Raw genomic sequence first — 17124 nt, forward strand, 5'->3', positions numbered from 1 at the left:
TCTGTCTTTAAATAAAGTAATTTATAAGTGATTTTGAGGGGTTTCTGAACTAATCTATTTGCATTTCATATCATACACTTATGACACACAAAAAGGGAGCTATGTTTTGAGGTTTATTTTTCAAAATACAAGTCACACATTTCTGTTGTCCTAATTGATTTATTCAAGACAAAAAAAGAGACTAATTCTTTCATTTCAAAAACGCATAGCTCCCTTAATATTTGGCCTATCACAATGTTGTAAGTATCATTGGATTTTTCCCCCAAGGTCTTTAAAATGGCATTGATTGTTTTAAGATATTTTGCATTTGAAATGTTGTCGCACCCAGTACTTATGGCCCTTTAAGTACCAAATTGTTTGCCAATTGGCACCAGCATTTAGACGAGATCTGACCAATCTAAGTTTATGAGCATGAAATGATGATGTTTGGTTCTGATCTGAAGAAATACTTGGACACTCCAGCGCCTGAATCTTCTTCTTCAGTAAAGCATTTGCATTTTGAGGTGTTTGGCCATGTTGGAAAACTGTCTTCATGCTATACTTCGAGTTGGAGTTCATATTTCCTTAAATGCAACCGCAGCTTCTCAGTGCTGGCAACACTCACACAGTCCCAAATATAATATATGGCTTTTTGTAACACCCAATCTATCCTTATTAGTTGCATGACACTCATGCACAAGCACGACCTCTCATGAACTACCGTATTTTCCGGACCAGAGGGCGCACCGGATTATAAGGCGCACTGCCAATGAACGTTCCACGTCCCAAGAGCTAGCTTCTGTAGCCGAGGATCGGACCGCCAAGTGCCCTACCTTCGGCTGCCGCCCAGCTCACAATGCACCCGACCTCTATGGCCCCTCCTATGAGTGGTGAGCCCATTGGAGGGATGACCCACGTTGCCTCTTCGGGCTGTGCCCGGCCGGGCCCCATGGGTACAGGCCCGGCCACCAGGCGCTCGCCATCGTGCCCCAACTCCGGGCCTGGCTCCAGGGCGGGGCCCCGGTGACCCGCGTCCTGGCGAGGGAAATCTGACTTCATTTTGTTGTAATTCCATAGAAGTCTTTGAGCTGCTCTTTGTCTGATCACTCACCTAGGACCTGTTTGTCTTGGGAGACCCTACCAGGGGGCATGAAAGCCCCCAGACAACATAGTTCCTAGGATCATTGGGACACGCAAACTCCTCTACCACGGTAAGGTAGCAGCTCAGAGAGGAGCTGCAGCAAGGCCCCAGGGGTAGATGAGATCCGCCCGGAGTTCTTTAAGGCTCTGGATGCTGTGGGGCTGTCTTGGTTGACAAGACTCTGCAGCATCGCGTGGACATCGGGGGCGGTACCTCTGGATTGGCAGACCGGGATGGTGGTCCCTCTCTTTAAGAAGGGGGACCGGAGGGTGTGTTCCAACTATCGCGGGATCACACTCCTCAGCCTTCCCGGTAAGGTTTATTCAGGTGTACTGGAGAGGAGGCTTCGCCGGAGAGTCGAACCTCGGATTCAGGAGGAACAGTGTGGTTTTCGTCCTGGTCGTGGAACTGTGGACCAGCTCTATACTCTCGGCAGGGTTTTTGAGGGTGCATGGGAGTTTGCCCAACCAGTCTACATGTGCTTTGTGGACTTGGAGAAGGCATTCGACCGTGTCCCTCGGGAAGTCCTGTGGGGAGTGCTCAGAGAGTATGGGGTACCGGACTGTCTTATTGTGGCAGTCCGCTCCCTGTATGATCAGTGCCAGAGCTTGGTCCGCTTTGCTGGCAATAAGTCGGACACGTTTCCAGTGAGGGTTGGACTCCACCAAGGCTGTCCTTTGTCACCGATTCTGTTCATAACTTTTATGGACAGAATTTCTAGGCGCAGCCAAGGCGTTGAGGGGATCCGGTTTGGTGGCCACGGGATTAGGTCTCTGCTTTTTGCAGATGATGTAGTCCTGATGGCTTCATCTGGCCGGGATCTTCAGCTCTCACTGGATCGGTTCGCAGCCGAGTATGAAGCGACCGGAATGAGAATCAGCACCTCCAAGTCCGAGTCCATGGTTCTCGCCCGGAAAAGGGTGGAGTGCCATCTCCGGGTTGGGGGGGAGACCCTGCCCCAAGTGGAGGAGTTCAAGTACCTAGGAGTCTTGTTCACGAGTGGGGGAAGAGTGGATCGTGAGATCGACAGGCGGATCGGTGCGGCGTCTTCAGTAATGCGGACGTTGTATCGATCCGTTGTGGTGAAAAAAGGAGCTGAGCCGGAAGGCAAAGCTCTCAATTTACCGGTCGATCTACGTTCCCATCCTCACCTATGGTCATGAGCTTTGGGTCATGACCGAAAGGATAAGATCACGGGTACAAGCGGCCGAAATGAGTTTCCTCCGCCGTGTGGCGGGTCTCTCCCTTAGAGATAGGGTGAGAAGCTCTGCCATCCGGGAGGAGCTCAACGTAAAGCCGCTGCTCCTCCACATCGAGAGGAGCCAGATGAGGTGGTTCGGGCATCTGGTCAGGATGCCACCCGAACGCCTCCCTAGGGTTGTGTTTAGGGCACGTCCAGCTGGTAGGAGGCCACGGGGAAGACCCAGGACACGTTGGGAAGACTATGTCTCCCGGCTGGCCTGGGAACGCCTCGGGATCCCCCGGGAAGAGCTAGACAAAGTGGCTGGAGATAGGGAAGTCTGGGCTTCCCTGCTTAGGCTGCTGCCCCCGCGACCCGACCTTGGATAAGCGGAAGATGATGGATGGATGGATGGATGGATGGACTGCCAATGAATGGTCTGTTTTTTATCTTTTTAATATATATTAAAGGCGCACCGGATTATAAGGCACTTTAAAGTAGTCTTTTTTTTTTTTTCTAAACGGAAAACACTTCCTTGTGGTCGACATTACATGTAATGGTGGTCATTGGTCAAAATGTTGCATAAATTATGTTTTACAGATAATCTTCAAGCCTCTTTCTAACAGTCGCTTCAGGATGCGCCGTCATCTTTGTTGTAGCGTTGTAGCGTGCAAGGAGGGGCGCTGAAGAGGTGTTAAAAGATGTTTTATTGACATTCAGACTTTACTTAAATCAATAATGGAGTAGCATCTCCTCTTCCAAAAACAACAACACAGGAAATGTGTCCCGTGAAAAAACGTCCTACCGGAACTCTAATAACTAAAGTTCCTTGGGTGAGTAATCCAAACTCACGACACCGGTATGTTTTAGCACTTTCATGGCGAGTTTACTAATAGATATAAGTAAGAACTTTATACAACATTATATTAGAAATGGAGGATGAATCAGAATCTGAAAAGTTTTATTGCCATTGTTTGAGAACAGGTGCACAAACTAGGAATGTTTCACATACAACACAGAATAGGTAATAAAAGTTAGCTATAAAAAAGTTTAAAACTGTAGTAGAGGATGTACAGTAAGTGTGGGCATACCACACAGTGCAGTAATGTCCCATAACAAGAAAATAGAGAATAAGAAGAATCTTATCGACTATGGTGTCGGCACAGATTACAAAGGCAGAAATGCGAAATTTTTCAGGATTAATGCATTTCCCAAATACAGATCAGCAGGTCCCAGAAGGTAAGAAAAGTTGCTTTTCCGTAATATTGCGAAACAAAACGCCAAATAATATGTCTTACCTTATACACACACCATAATAATACTTATTTGCTGAAGCACATTAAGCGGTGCGGCTTCATAGTTTACCAAAGTCGTACTAAAACATTTTGATAAATTTTCGAGCGCAGTGTATAATGTTCTTTATTTGTAACGGAACATGTAAAAAGTTGGTGTAGTTTACTGCCATCATAGTGCATTCTACACATATCTCTTATGTGCGACTGCCATCTACTGGTCACACTTATCATTACACAATGTACCAAATAAAGTTGCTTCGAGCTCGGTTAGAAAAAACAGATTTAATCCGTACATTAGGCGCACCGGGTTATAAGGCACACTGTTGAGTTTTGAGGGAAAAAAATAATTTTAAGTGTGCCTTATAGTCCGGCTAATACGGTAAATCAAAAATCACAGATATTGTACACTGAAATAAAAAACTGCTGGCAACAGAAAAACATCCAGACTTACTGCTTTATAGAACCCTTGGTCATCATCAAAGGACTCGGCTTCCTCCGATACAGTCTGTGTCCGGCTCTGAATTTTACTTTCCTTTTTTCCGATGTACCAGATTTTTTTGTAGTCTTTTATTTCCATCTGCTCATATAGCGTCAGGTATCGCTTGGTATTTTTTAGAACACCTGCATTACAGAATAACACAGTAAGTTTCACAAAGACATAGAAAAGTTCTGGTACAACAAAAACCTTACTTTCACACGTCATACTGGGTAAAGTGAAAGTGAAGAGCTTGTTCTTGATGATTTTTTTGCATGTCTGAATAAAGATACATAAAGAACATTGAGCGTATAAAACCTGACAGCTTGCACTGATACAGTATAAATGGGAAATACTGGTTGGACAGACCTTAGTAGAGGGTTTGGACATTCCTTGTCGATGCGAATAGTTCTGTGTGGAGCTGACTTTGTGACATATCAACCCAAATCCGTTTTTTTGAGGCTTTATTGGCGGTGATGTCTGGGGAGGGCATTTGTGAACATTTTCAGCACATTTTACTGACTTTAGGTGGTCCTTGTTATTTCTTGAGATGGGAAGAATCTAAAAATTACAAAAGTTGGTTTAACATGTTCATGATTCTCCGAACAAATTCCTTATCTGTTCTGAAATGTATATTTGACAAAACCTATTGAAGTTAGCTATCACTGAGCTCTATTAAATACACTCATAGTACCTCGGTTTTCGTACGCCCAAATTTTCATATCATTTGGGTCTTGACCAAAATTTTCATAAGGATTTTTTTGACCATCTTAGTTATCGTACGGCCAAGCATTGCATATACCAAACTCGTCTGTTTGCTCGGCAATCATTTTGCGAAATTGAATGGAATACTGAATAAGCCAGTAAGGGGCCAAAGCACGGTGGTAGAGGGGTCAGTGCATCTGCCTCACAATACAAAGGTCCTGAGCTCGGGATCTTTCTTTGTGGAGTTTGCATGTTCTCCCCGTAACTGGGTGGGTCCCCCCTAGAACTCCGGCTTCCTCCCACCTCCAATTAAATGCACCTGGGGATAGGTTTATTGGCAACACTAAATTGGCCCTAGTGTGTGAATGTGAGTTTGAATGTTGTCTGTCTATCTGTGGTGGCCCTGGGATGAGGTGGCGACGTGTCCAGGGTGTACCCCGCATACCGCCCGAATGCAGCTGAGATAGGCTCCAGCGACCCCCCCCCCCCTCATCTGCCGCTTGTGTTCCGGACGCGCACCTGTTTGTAATCATTGACATTATATAAGCCTGCCTTTTCCAGTCAATCAGTCTGGCTTCTGTATTTGCGTCACGCGACTGCTACATAGGTTTTTGCTTGTCTTCTAGCCTCAGCTAGCGATTATGGTCTGTGCTAAGTTGTAGCCTTAGCTTCCGATGCGCTCACCACCTTATCCCATCCGTCTGTTTTCTGCTTTGTACCTGTTTTGTGTTGTTTTATTCTTAAATCAAGTCCTTACCTGCAAGTCCTAGCCGGGGTCGTCCTTTTTGCATCCTGGGAGCATCATTATGCGACCCGATAGTGACACCATAGGCGCCGATCTACATTTCTGCCAGTGGGTGCTCGGACAGGCGGTAAATCTGACGCTACTTTTCTGAGGCTATGTCTACACTAAGCCTAATAACCCCTTAAACAAATAATTATTTAGCCTCAGCCCTGTTTCAGCCATACTAAACTATCGTTTAAGGTCCTCCTTCTCGGACAATTCTTGAATTTCTGGCTCTTTGCTTTGTATGGACTCACTGATCGTTTACAAACTGAGTTCGGAGAGGAAGTGACACCAGAAAGGCCGCGCCCCACACAGGAAGTGACGTCAGAAAGAATGCGGTTTCGTAACTCGGAGCAAAGCACTGGAAATATGGAGGCGAGTCATCTGGACATGCCCGTGTTTCTCCTTCCATCTGTACAGACGCTTTCGGAAATCACACGTGAATACCATAAGACAGTGATTTTCAACCAGTGTGCCGTGAGAGATCTCAGGTGTGCCGTGGGACGTTAGTGCTGCATGACACGTGACAGTGACAGTGTGGGATCGCAGCAAGAGGAGGCGAGCAAGTGACAGTGATGGAGAAGTTTTTGAGAAGGGAAAATGTAAATGCTGGACAGGGTCCTGGACAAAATTTTGACCCAGATGAAGGCCTCAGTATTAGTGGTCGACAAAATTAAAAAGACAAGAAGGTGAGCTCGAGGCAATACAGAGAAAGCTATCTTTCATTTGGATTTACTTTCGCCGGGGATGCGACAGTACTGACTCCACAGTGCTTGGTGTGTGGTGAGAAGCTATCCAATAGCGCCATGGTGCCAAGCAAGCTTAAACGCCATCTCCAAACGAAACACCCTTCTGTTCAAAACAAGCCGACGGATTATTTTGTACGCTTACGTACCAACAATGAGAAACAGGTACCTTTTCTGAGAAAAACCATAAAGGTAAACGAGAGAGCCCTCAAAGTTAGCTACCTTGTTGCTGAACTCGTAGCTAAATCAATAAAGTCCCTCACTGTGGCAGAAACATTAATACTGCCAGCTTGAAAAGCCATTGTAAATGAGATGCTCGGCCAAAGAGATCGCTAAAGTGCCTCTCAGATAACACAATTGCCAGACGTATCGATGACATGTCTGCGGACATGGAAACTGTTGTTTTGGAAAAGATGCGCATCTGTAATAAATTTGCCTTGCAAATTGATGAGTCACCAGATATTAATGGACATTGTCAGCTCTTGGCCAACGTGCGTTTTGTGGATGGAGAAGCCATTAAACAAAACTTACGATTTTGCAAAGCACTGCCAGAAAAATCAACAGGAGAGGAAATATTTTGGGCCACGTTGGAATATTTTGACAAAAGCGGGCTTTCGTGGGAAAACTGCACAGGTTGAGCCGCAACCATGCTCGGGCGCGTCATAGGCTTCATAAGTAGGGTCAAAGAAAGAAACCCGGATGTTATTGTTACAGTTTTTGCACCGTGAGGCACTCGTTGCAAAGATCCTTACCAGCAGATCTAGCTCCTGTGTTGGATGATGTTGTGCGCATAGTGAACTTTGTGAAGACGCGACCTTTGAAATGTCGCTCATTTGCGTTTTTGTGTGAGGAAATGAGAGCGGAACATAAAGTCTTTTTGCTCCACACGTCGCGCGGCAAAGTGCTTGCCCGTGTGTATGAGATGCGAGAGGAACTTAATGTATTTCTGACAAAAGAGAGGTCTGATTACTCAAAGCTGCTTGCAAGTAATGAGTGGTGTGCAAAGCTGGCATACCTGGCTGATATATTTCATCATCTGGATGAAAAGGCCGAAATGAAAATCTGCTTACAAGCACTGATAAAATGAATCGATTCCGTTTAAAGGTGCAGCTCTGGTAACAACATGTGCAGCGTGGCAACCTTGAGATGTTCCCATTCACCGAGAAACTGCATGATGGCAACACTGCTGCAATTTGCGAAGTGATTGGCACACATATGAAAACTCTTGAGAAGAAGTTGTTATTTTATTTCTCTTCAGCCTTCACAGACTGAGTCAGGGACCCATACAGCTCAGCATCCATTGCTGGTAAGGACATAATTTTAAAGGAGCAAGAGGAACTCATTGAACTGAAACAATATCGGCGTTTAAAGCTAAACTTTGCTGATCTTCCTTTGGACAGTTTTGTCAGGCTTGCCCCTGACAGTTTGGTTGTGTTTTAGTTTTTCCTCTGTGTGTAGTATTTCCTGTCAGCGCTCTAGTTTTGGTTCTGTTTCCTGTTTGTCTCCCTGAGTGCTGTGTCCCCTTAGCTGTGGCTGATTGGCACCTGGCCACACCTGGTGTTAATCAGCCAGGTGCTATTTGAACCTGCCTTCCCATTCAGTCTGTGCTGGATGGTCATTATGACTTGTCGTTGTCTTATGCCGTGGACTGCTTTCTGTCTCCAGTTCTCCGTGGTACCTCGTCGCTTGTGAGCTGTTCCTTGGTTCGATTCTTGTTCCTGCTACATGTCTCCTGTTTTTCTGGTTTGGGTTTTGCCTTCCATTTTTTGACATTAAACTATGTTTTCCTGCTCAATGCCTGCCACTTTCTCTGCATTTTGGGGTTCGTCACCAACTCAACCTGACAAGTTTTTGGTTATCTGTTGCCAAGGAGTTCCCCATTTTGGCCAACAAAGCCATTTTGACATTGCTCCCGTTTTCAACCACATATCTATGTGAGCTGAGATTCTCAAGCTTGACTGCGATAAAAACTAAAAAAAAGAGAGAGCCTTAGAGCTGTTGAGGAAGAGCTTTGTGTGTGTCTTTCTACCATTTCTGCCAGGATATCTATTTTGTGTTCATCGAAAATGGCCCAGGTTTCACACTAGGTGAGTATAAATATATTTAGAAACTATATTAATAACTATATGTATTAAAAGTGTCATTTTTTTGTCATTTTGGTTGGTGGTGTGCCGCAGGATTTCGTAAATGTAAAAAGTGTGCCGGGGCTCAAAAAAGGTTGAAAATCACTGCCTTAAGAGAAAGCTATCGCAGCTATATCGGATACAACACTACTCAGACGGCAAGAGAACTTTCGATTGTCCAGGTCAGCTGGGATTCTACTTACGGAAAAAACTTTGTCCATTTGTCGAAGGAGAGTCAATGAGAATTTGGGCTCCCGTGGATGTGCTTTGTATTACCTGGCCGTCGAGGGAAGACTACGGAAAACGGCGAACACTTTTGGATTGGCAACACAGACTGTATCAGTATTGTCCGCCATGTATGTCGGGGACTCAACGTCTAAGTCCAGAGTATATAAAGTCACCAAAAACAAATGGCCAATGAAGGTGAAGGCAAAAGAGTGAGGACGGTCCTGACCAGATATCTAAATCCCATCAATTGATTGTTGTAAAATGTTCTGTGTCACATTGTTTACTTTCACGTGTCCAATAAAGATTTGATTAATTTATGATGGCTCAAGTGTGTCTAACTACAATAGGGCCGCCCCACAGCACACTGGATTCCAGTTCATTGAAATACCACAACAATGGATATTGTACAGATAAGTTAAATTTAAGAACTTTCACACAAAGCAACACTGGAGGTGACTATGACGTGCGCATTTTCCGCGCATGCGTACTAGGTCGCGTTGCACCGGCAGTGTGTGAATGTGAGTGTGAATGTTGTTTTTCTATCTGTGTTGGCCCTGTGATGAGGTGGCGACTTGTCCAGGGTGAAACGAGTGCAGCTGGGATATGATCCAGTAAATGCGACCCCGAGGTGGCATGCGGTAAAAAATGGATAGATTGATGGGTTTAACCCATTTGAAAAATTGCTTCAGTTTTCCTAGGATTCAGTTTTTGACTGACGATTTGGAGCGAAACCAGAGGTATCATAATAATTTGCCTCGTCACTATAAGCAAAATTCTGATGAAAAAACAATAACATACAATCACTGAGCCCAGCATTATACAAGTGTATAATGTAAATACATATTAGAGAATAAAATATATATGTATGTGTTTATTTTTGGGCACCTGTACGTTTATAATAGAGCTTGCCCTGAGGCCATGCATTAATAAAGGGTGACATCATCTAATGACTATAATATCAAAAATAACTCGATGAGGCAATTCCTGAAGGAATTACATGTGAATGCGCCAATGCTGAGGTTGAACTGAAATTTTTCTTAGAATTGTTGAAGTAGAGCACACAATTCCTCAACATGCTGATGATTTTGAAGTTGTAACAGTTTGTATCTGATGAAAAATGTGGTAATTGTGGAACTTTGAAGACTGTCCCATTGATTTAAATGGGAATTTTAAAAAGTTGGTAATTTCGGGAAAAAATTGATTTTTTTTTAAATGGTAAAAAACTTGAATGGTCTGAATGAGTTGAAATGGTTGGTGTTAAAATGTTTTAAATCGTTCCAGAAATGTTGAAGTAGTAACATGTTGAATTGAAAAATAGTATTACGGAATTCCTGGAATTTCGGGAAAACTGGGAATTTTTCCAGTTCAAAAAACAACTTCATTTTTTTGTCCTAATTAAGAGGAATGTTTTGACGGCACAACGATTGAAGTGGGTTGAAAAATGTGGGAGTAGTCGCCAGAAAAAAGGATGAAAATAGGGTTTTGGAAAACCAGGAATTTTGGAAAGTCCCGGAATTAGTTTTAACTTGGAAAATGGTAATTAAAATTTCCAAAATGGTGTAATGTGTTGAAAGTGGAATTGTTTTAATTGTTTGAAAAATGTGGAAATGGTGGTTGGTAGTTTGAAAAATGGCCAAATCATTTTGAATGGGAAAAAAAGGACCCGGAAAACCTGAAATTCTGGGAAACCTGGGAATTTTTGGAATGTGTCAAGGGAAAGCCTGTGATTCCTGAATAGTCCGAACAGTTTGAAGTTAGATCGGTTTGAATCAGCTGAAAATTGTGGAAGTTGTGGAACTTTGAAGAATGTCCCATTCATTTCAATGGGAATTTCTGAAAAAAATGGGAATTTTGGGGAATACAGGATTTTTTTTTAAATGTTAAAAAAAACTTGAATGGTCTAAATGAGTTGAAATGGTTGGTGTTAATTTTTTTCAAATCGGTGGAGAAATGTTGAAGTAGTAACATGTTGAATTGAGAAATGTTATTATGGAATTTCTGGAATTTCGGGAAAACCGAAAATTTTTCCAGTTAAAAAAAAACCTTTGTTTTTTGTCAAAATTAAGAGGAATGTTTTGACGGTGGAATGGTTGAAGTGGGTTGAAAAATATGGGAGGAGTAGTCGGCAGAAAAAAGAGTGAAACTAGGGCTTAGGAAAACCAGGAACTCTGGAATTTTTTTGAACTTGGAAAAATGGTAGTTTGAATTACCAGAATGTGTTGAAGGTGGACATATGAAAAATCATTTTGAATGGGAATAAATGTCCGAGAAAACCTGGAATTCTGGGGAATATGGGAATTTGGGGAATTTGTTAAGGGAAAGCCCGCGATTCCCAAGCAGGCTGAACAGATTGAAGTTAGAACAGTTTGAATCGGATGAAAAATGTGGAGGTATAGCGCGCCAAAATCTGGAGAAGAAGAAGAAGAAGAAGTGGTTGAATAATAAATAGATTAATTTTGGTGTAGAAAACCATATGTGTAAATGATTTGGAGCATTCACACAATAATAACGAAAAGATCCAATTACTTATTCTAAAACTAACCTTGTTGGGTTGTAACATTGCTCTGTGGATGCATTGTGGTTTTGATAACCTCCTTTTAGGCGCTGTTTTATCACGTCCAAATTACAACCTCACCCTGAGGATCCGATTTAGGTCGAGTTGAATCCCGAAATGGACAAGTGGTAGAAAATGGATTGATGGATGGATGATTGGAAGCAAACGTGTGTCCGCTGGTCGAACATGGAACTGATTGGTCTCAAACGATTGTTGGACGTCGTCTCGCCACAGGGTCGATCTCTGTTTTAAAGATGTCGACATAGTCACGGTTTCTTTGAAGACTCATATGTAGTAAACCAGACAACATCTTCTGGCTGCGTCAGCAGAGAGCCGGCGTATAACATCTTGTCTACAATATTATATATTAATCTGAAATAGTATTTAGATCAAATCAATCTAGATAGATCTATACATTAATTCCATTACTTTTGCAGATCGTATTCACTCACCATGTTAATAGCTTGAATTCTTTCCTGTACGTGGTTTTCTTTATCCTGGTATACAAACATTTGTCCAAATAATGCATGATTCCAGTTTTTGCGAGAATATTATACTACCTCAAAATTAAATGTGCATTATTTTCTATGCATTAATAAAAACACGAGGGGAATATGCAAACATGCTTTAGCTGTCGTTGCAGTACTGCACCACTAGAGGGAGAAATACAACAGCCTGTTAGGCTGTTTTAGAGGATCACGTGACGTATACAGTATATCCTACAGTGTTAGTGTAAATCAGTCCTTCTCAAACATCAGAATAGGTGAGTGAGAGGCAGTCATTTCAGTGTAATACCGGTATCCGTCCAAAAATGCACATCCAAGTATATAACGTGGATCCCGACTTAAACAAGTTGAAAAACTTATTCAGGTGTTACCATTTAGTGGTCAATTGTACGGAATATGTACTCTACGGTGCAATCTACTAATAAAAGTTTCAATCAATCAATCAAAGTGATAAGTTTGCCCTTTTTTTTTTTTTTTTTTAGAAGCACACGGCACACGGACTCAGTCTTGTTTCTTTGGAGGGCAACATTAACAAAATTTTACAAATATTTAAATAATTAATAAAAATGTGTCATTAATTTATATAATGCAAAAGTTAATATTATTTACCACGGTAATTATTGATGTTATTATTCCATAATGTAGTTAATTATTAACTTGATTACAATATTAAATTAGTTAATGACAAGAAATAACCAATCTTTCAAATATGTATTCATTTATTTTATTTTTTCCATTTTTGTCCTTTTTCAGTGCTTCATTAATGTATTTTATCTGTCCAACTTCGCTGTTCAAGTCAGTGGGCGGAAGTTAAAACCGGATTGGTTATCGGGTCTGCTTGCAAAGATTGGACTAGTAGTCCCGCCTACTGACAATGACGTATGAGTTGGAAAGCTAAAATACATTCATTAAACAAGGACTAAAATGAAACAATCTTTTAATATGTACTGAAATGGGTAATTACTTAATCAAAACATGGTGTAAGTCATTAGATTACTTTACAATTAAGTGATTATTTAAATATTGATGTATTCTTTATTTTGTTAGATTTTGCCCACCATAAATGGAGGAACCATGTGAACGTTACATGTTATTTTTATGTTTTTTTTTTTTTTTTTTTACAATAAATGTGATTGTCTTAAGTATGATTTCATGCCAGCTGTATGTTGTCATAAAATGTGTACTTAAAAAAAAAGTTTATAAAATGTCAATGGGCGGACCACGTTCTCGTTGTCTTTTATTTTGAAAAGCAAGGCGGATGTCTAACGGCTGCTCTTCAAGGTGAACTGAATGCCGCTATTCAATTCGGTGAGGCAGGCAACTGTAATGTGTGTAGCAAGCAGTTCCCTCAACGCCAATACTCGTTTTTTTTCAAGCAAATGTGTGACAATACTTGGAACAATTTATTTGGACGACATATCGTGGATTAAAACCAAAAGCGCTGCGACAGGTCGCAGGCTGTAATGGACTCTTAGGTAAGTAGCGGACTGACAGCCGCGGTGTGCGTCAAGCGTGTTATTTTGAAATCCACACCTGACTTCAATTTGCCGAGTTCCTTTTGAATTGATCTCGTTAGAAATGTTCTTTTATCTACCGAATTTTCCTTATTTTCTCCCACTTGGACGACGTGCAACAGGTGACCCGAGGAGACCACAAGCCAATTGTAGTGTTCACTGAATTAATAATACAGGCGAGTCGTAATGTGATGACAAGTTGCCAAAATTAGCGCTATGAGCTCAACCACGCGATAGTTTACACATGAGACGGACAGGAAGTTTTCAATTATTCATTAAAATAATAAAATCACATACATTTGTCTGAATATACATTTTGTAAAGTCATAATTCAGAATTTTAGGATTTGACCATTCTGAGGTCTAACACTCCCTATATGCTTATTTGTTTTGGACACATTAGCAAGTTACATTAGGTTAAATAGCATCTGAACATTCCAACATGGGTGAAAAGGAGAAAGAAGAATAGTATTACCGTATTTCCTTGAATTGCCGCCGGGGCTAATTAATTTAAAACCTCTTCTCACTCCTGCGCTTACCAAAGGCATGCAGTAAAAGTAAGCATGCGCTAATTATTTTAAAACCTCTTACCAAAGGCATGCAGTAAACATTTGAGTGTGATGTAAGCTTGGATCCTATTGAATAGCTCTTAATCTTCTTCCCTTTATGCGATTTCAAATTACCGGTATCGAAATCAGCCTCCTCCATTTTGAAAAGGATGACAGGGGAAGTGTCACTCGTGATGTCACAAGTTTGACCAGGCGGTAATACTAAGCATGCGCTAATTATTTTGGGAAGCGAGTTTGACCCGGCAGTAATTCAAAGCAGGCGCATACTATATGCCCTGCGGCAATTCAAGGAAATACGGTATTTAATTCAACCTTATTTCTCCATATCCATTACTGATGATTAATTCACAACATTACAATTCAAATATTCAGTCACTTTTTAATATTCAAATACATTGTGTCACTATCTTATAGTGACACAATGTATTTGAATATTAAAGCCTTCCCGGTAAGGTTTATTCAGGTGTACTGGGGAGGAGGCTACGGCGGATAGTCGAACATCTGATTCAGGAGGAACAGTGTGGTTTTCGTCCTGGTCGTGGAACTGTGGACCAGCTCTATACTCTTGGCAGAGTTCTTGAGGGTGAATGGGAGTTTGCCCAACCAGTCTACATGTGCTTTGTGGACTTGGAGAAGGCATTTGACCGTGTCCCTTGGGAAGTCCTGTGCTCAGAGAGGATGGAGTATGGGACTGTCTGATTGTGGCGGTTCGCTCCCTGTACAATCAGTGTCAGAGTTTGGTCCGCTTTGCCGGGAGTAAGTTGGACACGTTTCCAGTAAGGGTTGGACTCCGCCAAGGCTGTCCTTTGTCACCGATTCCGTTTATAACTTTAATGGGCAGAATTTCTAGGCGCAGTCAAGGTGTTGAGGGGTTACGGTTTAGTGGCCACGGTATTAGGTCTCTGCTTTTTGCAGATGATGTGGTCCTGATGGCTTCATCTGACCGGGATCTTCAGCTCTCACTGGATCGGTTCGCAGTCGAGTGTGAAGCGACCGGAATGAGAATCCGCACCTCCAAGTCCGAGTCCATGGTTCTCGCCCGGAAAAGGGTGGAGTGCCATATCCGGGTTGGGGAGGAGACCATGCCCCAAGTGGAGGAGTTCAAGTACCTAGGAGTCTTGTTCACGAGTGAGGGAAGAGTGGATCGTGAGATCGGTGCGGCGTCTTCAGTAATGCGGAAGTTGTATCGATCCGTTGTGGTGAAGAAGGAGCTGAGCCGGAAGGCAAAGCTCTCAATTTACCGGACGATCTATGTTCCCATCCTCACCTATGGTCATGAGCTTTGGGTCATGACCGAAAGGTAGAGATCACGGATACAAGCGGCTGAAATGAGTTTCCTCCGCAGGGGCGCGGGGCTCTCCCTTAGAGATAGGGTGAGAAGATCTGCCATCCAAAAGGAGCTCAAAGTAAAGCCGCTGCTCCTCCACATCGAGAAGAGCCAGATGAGGTGGTTCGGGTATCTGGTCAGGATGCCACCCGAACGCCTCCCTATGGAGGTGTTTAGGGCACGTCCAATTGGTTGGAGGCCACGGGGAAGACCCAGGACACGTTGGGAAGACCGTGTCCCGGCTGGCCTGGGAACACCCTCGGGATTCCCCGGGAAGAGCTGGACGAAGTGGCTGGGGAGAGGGAATTCTGGGCATCCCTGCTTAGGCTGCTGCCCCCGTGACACTACCTAGGATAAGCGGAAGAAGATGGATGAATGGATGGACTATCTTATAATCAAAGACAAAACCATGTGTATTGCTTATGCATTGTAGTGTTGTCCCGATACCAATATTTTGGTACCGGTACCAAATATATTTTGATACTTTTAGGTACTTTTCTATCAGACTGCGTGGTCGGTAGTAGTGGGTTTCAGTAGGCCTTTAAACAAGTTATAGTGTCATTGCTGTTGCACTGTAGGAGCTAACACCAAATACCTAATTTTCTGGCATAGTGACGCAGCCTGTTGCTCTTTGCTGCTCAGGTCACATACCAAAAAGTCAGCTAATGCTAGACTCCTGAAGGTTACCTTGTCAAAATGTCCTTCTATAACTTGTGTAAACACATTGCTGTCCGAACAACCAATCTCTTCAATAGTGCACATTGTACCTACAGGCTATGCTCTCTTTGGACCCGTTAACACTGCACACTAAATCAGATTTTTTTATCCTCATGTGACACGGATCTATTGTTTCTTTTTTTTGCACGTCTAAATGCATCAAATTTCTTCAAATCTGATCTTTTGGCATCTGATTCAGGCCGATTGGAATCTTATCTTTTCAAATGTGACTTCAGTCTATACGCAATGCAACCTGAATGTGATTTTTTTTTTTGTCACCTATGGGCCTGCTACATCATTTGTGTGCGCCCTGAAAAGACGCTGTCGCCAGCGAAAATTTATATTTCATCACAACATCCGGTTATGGTTTCTGTGCATTACTTGTAATGGTGCGCAAATAATAGGCTATATATAATACATGAATGTACATTTTGATTTTGAAGAACTAACGATTGTTAAAAGACCGGAATTGACGCTGTGGCGCTTTTGTTTACACATGAGTTGAAAAATAAAGCTCCCGTAGATCCACTATGATGTCTGTGTCTCCTCTACTTAAGTCATAAAGAGATTACAACCGACCCATATATATTACACTTTATACATCCATTCATATGTTATATTACTTTAATATATTTTAGCGTAAAAAAAACCAACACATTTTTAGGGTGTTGCGACTTTTATTTTATTTTATAGTTGTAGCGACTTCCTCCCAGGCAACTTCCTTTCTTTTCACTTTATCAAAGTGCGCATGCCAGTGACATCGAGGCCACATTGGGGACAGTGCGCATTTACACTGGAGTCTGATAAAAAACACATTTTACTTGCAGTGTAAACAGTCAGCTGTAAAAAATCAGATCCAAAACAACAAATCAGATTTGGGCCACTTTGGCCTTCAGTGTCTTAGAGCAGGGGTCCCCAAAACCCGCCAGCATCCAAAATTCAGTCCGTGGGAAGTCCGAAGTTTGGGGAAAAAAAATAAAATTTTAGTTTTTTTGTATGATTATTATTTTTTTAAAGTTATCCTTTTTTAATCCATTTTCTACCGCTTCTTACTCTCTGTGTCCCCTAGCCGCTCAGGCAAATCATTGTCTAAAAATGCATTTTACCATCGATAACATGACATGACATCATCGCATTCGGAATGTGTGTGTATGTATGTATGTATGTATGTATGTACAAGCCATATATATATATATATATATATATATATATATATATGTATATATATATATATATATATATACACACACACACACCAATGCGGCCCCCCCGAGTCAAA

At 42.2% G+C, this 17124-nt stretch overlaps 2 protein-coding genes across 7 annotated transcripts in view; one reads left to right on the forward strand and one right to left on the reverse strand.

The window, feature by feature from the left end:
* The window catches only part of LOC133562836 (dual specificity tyrosine-phosphorylation-regulated kinase 4-like), a 48630-nt gene that overhangs the window by 26823 nt on the left and 4683 nt on the right, over positions 1 to 17124 (reverse strand). The window contains exons 3-4 of the mRNA XM_061916646.1: positions 4286 to 4401; positions 4047 to 4216 (exon numbers count right to left, since the gene is read on the reverse strand). Coding sequence (XP_061772630.1) covers positions 4047 to 4216; positions 4286 to 4401 — 286 coding nt within the window. The remainder of the gene's footprint in view (positions 1 to 4046; positions 4217 to 4285; positions 4402 to 17124) is intronic.
* The window catches only part of mical2b (microtubule associated monooxygenase, calponin and LIM domain containing 2b), a 107985-nt gene continuing 103822 nt past the window's right edge, over positions 12962 to 17124 (forward strand). For all 6 annotated transcript variants that reach the window (XM_061917373.1, XM_061917375.1, XM_061917376.1 and 3 more), the window contains exon 1: positions 12962 to 13194. The gene's annotated coding sequence lies outside the window, so the exon portion shown is untranslated. The remainder of the gene's footprint in view (positions 13195 to 17124) is intronic.

This window comes from Nerophis ophidion, linkage group LG12, assembly GCF_033978795.1.
Source record: "Nerophis ophidion isolate RoL-2023_Sa linkage group LG12, RoL_Noph_v1.0, whole genome shotgun sequence".
NCBI classification, from domain to species: domain Eukaryota; kingdom Metazoa; phylum Chordata; class Actinopteri; order Syngnathiformes; family Syngnathidae; genus Nerophis; species Nerophis ophidion.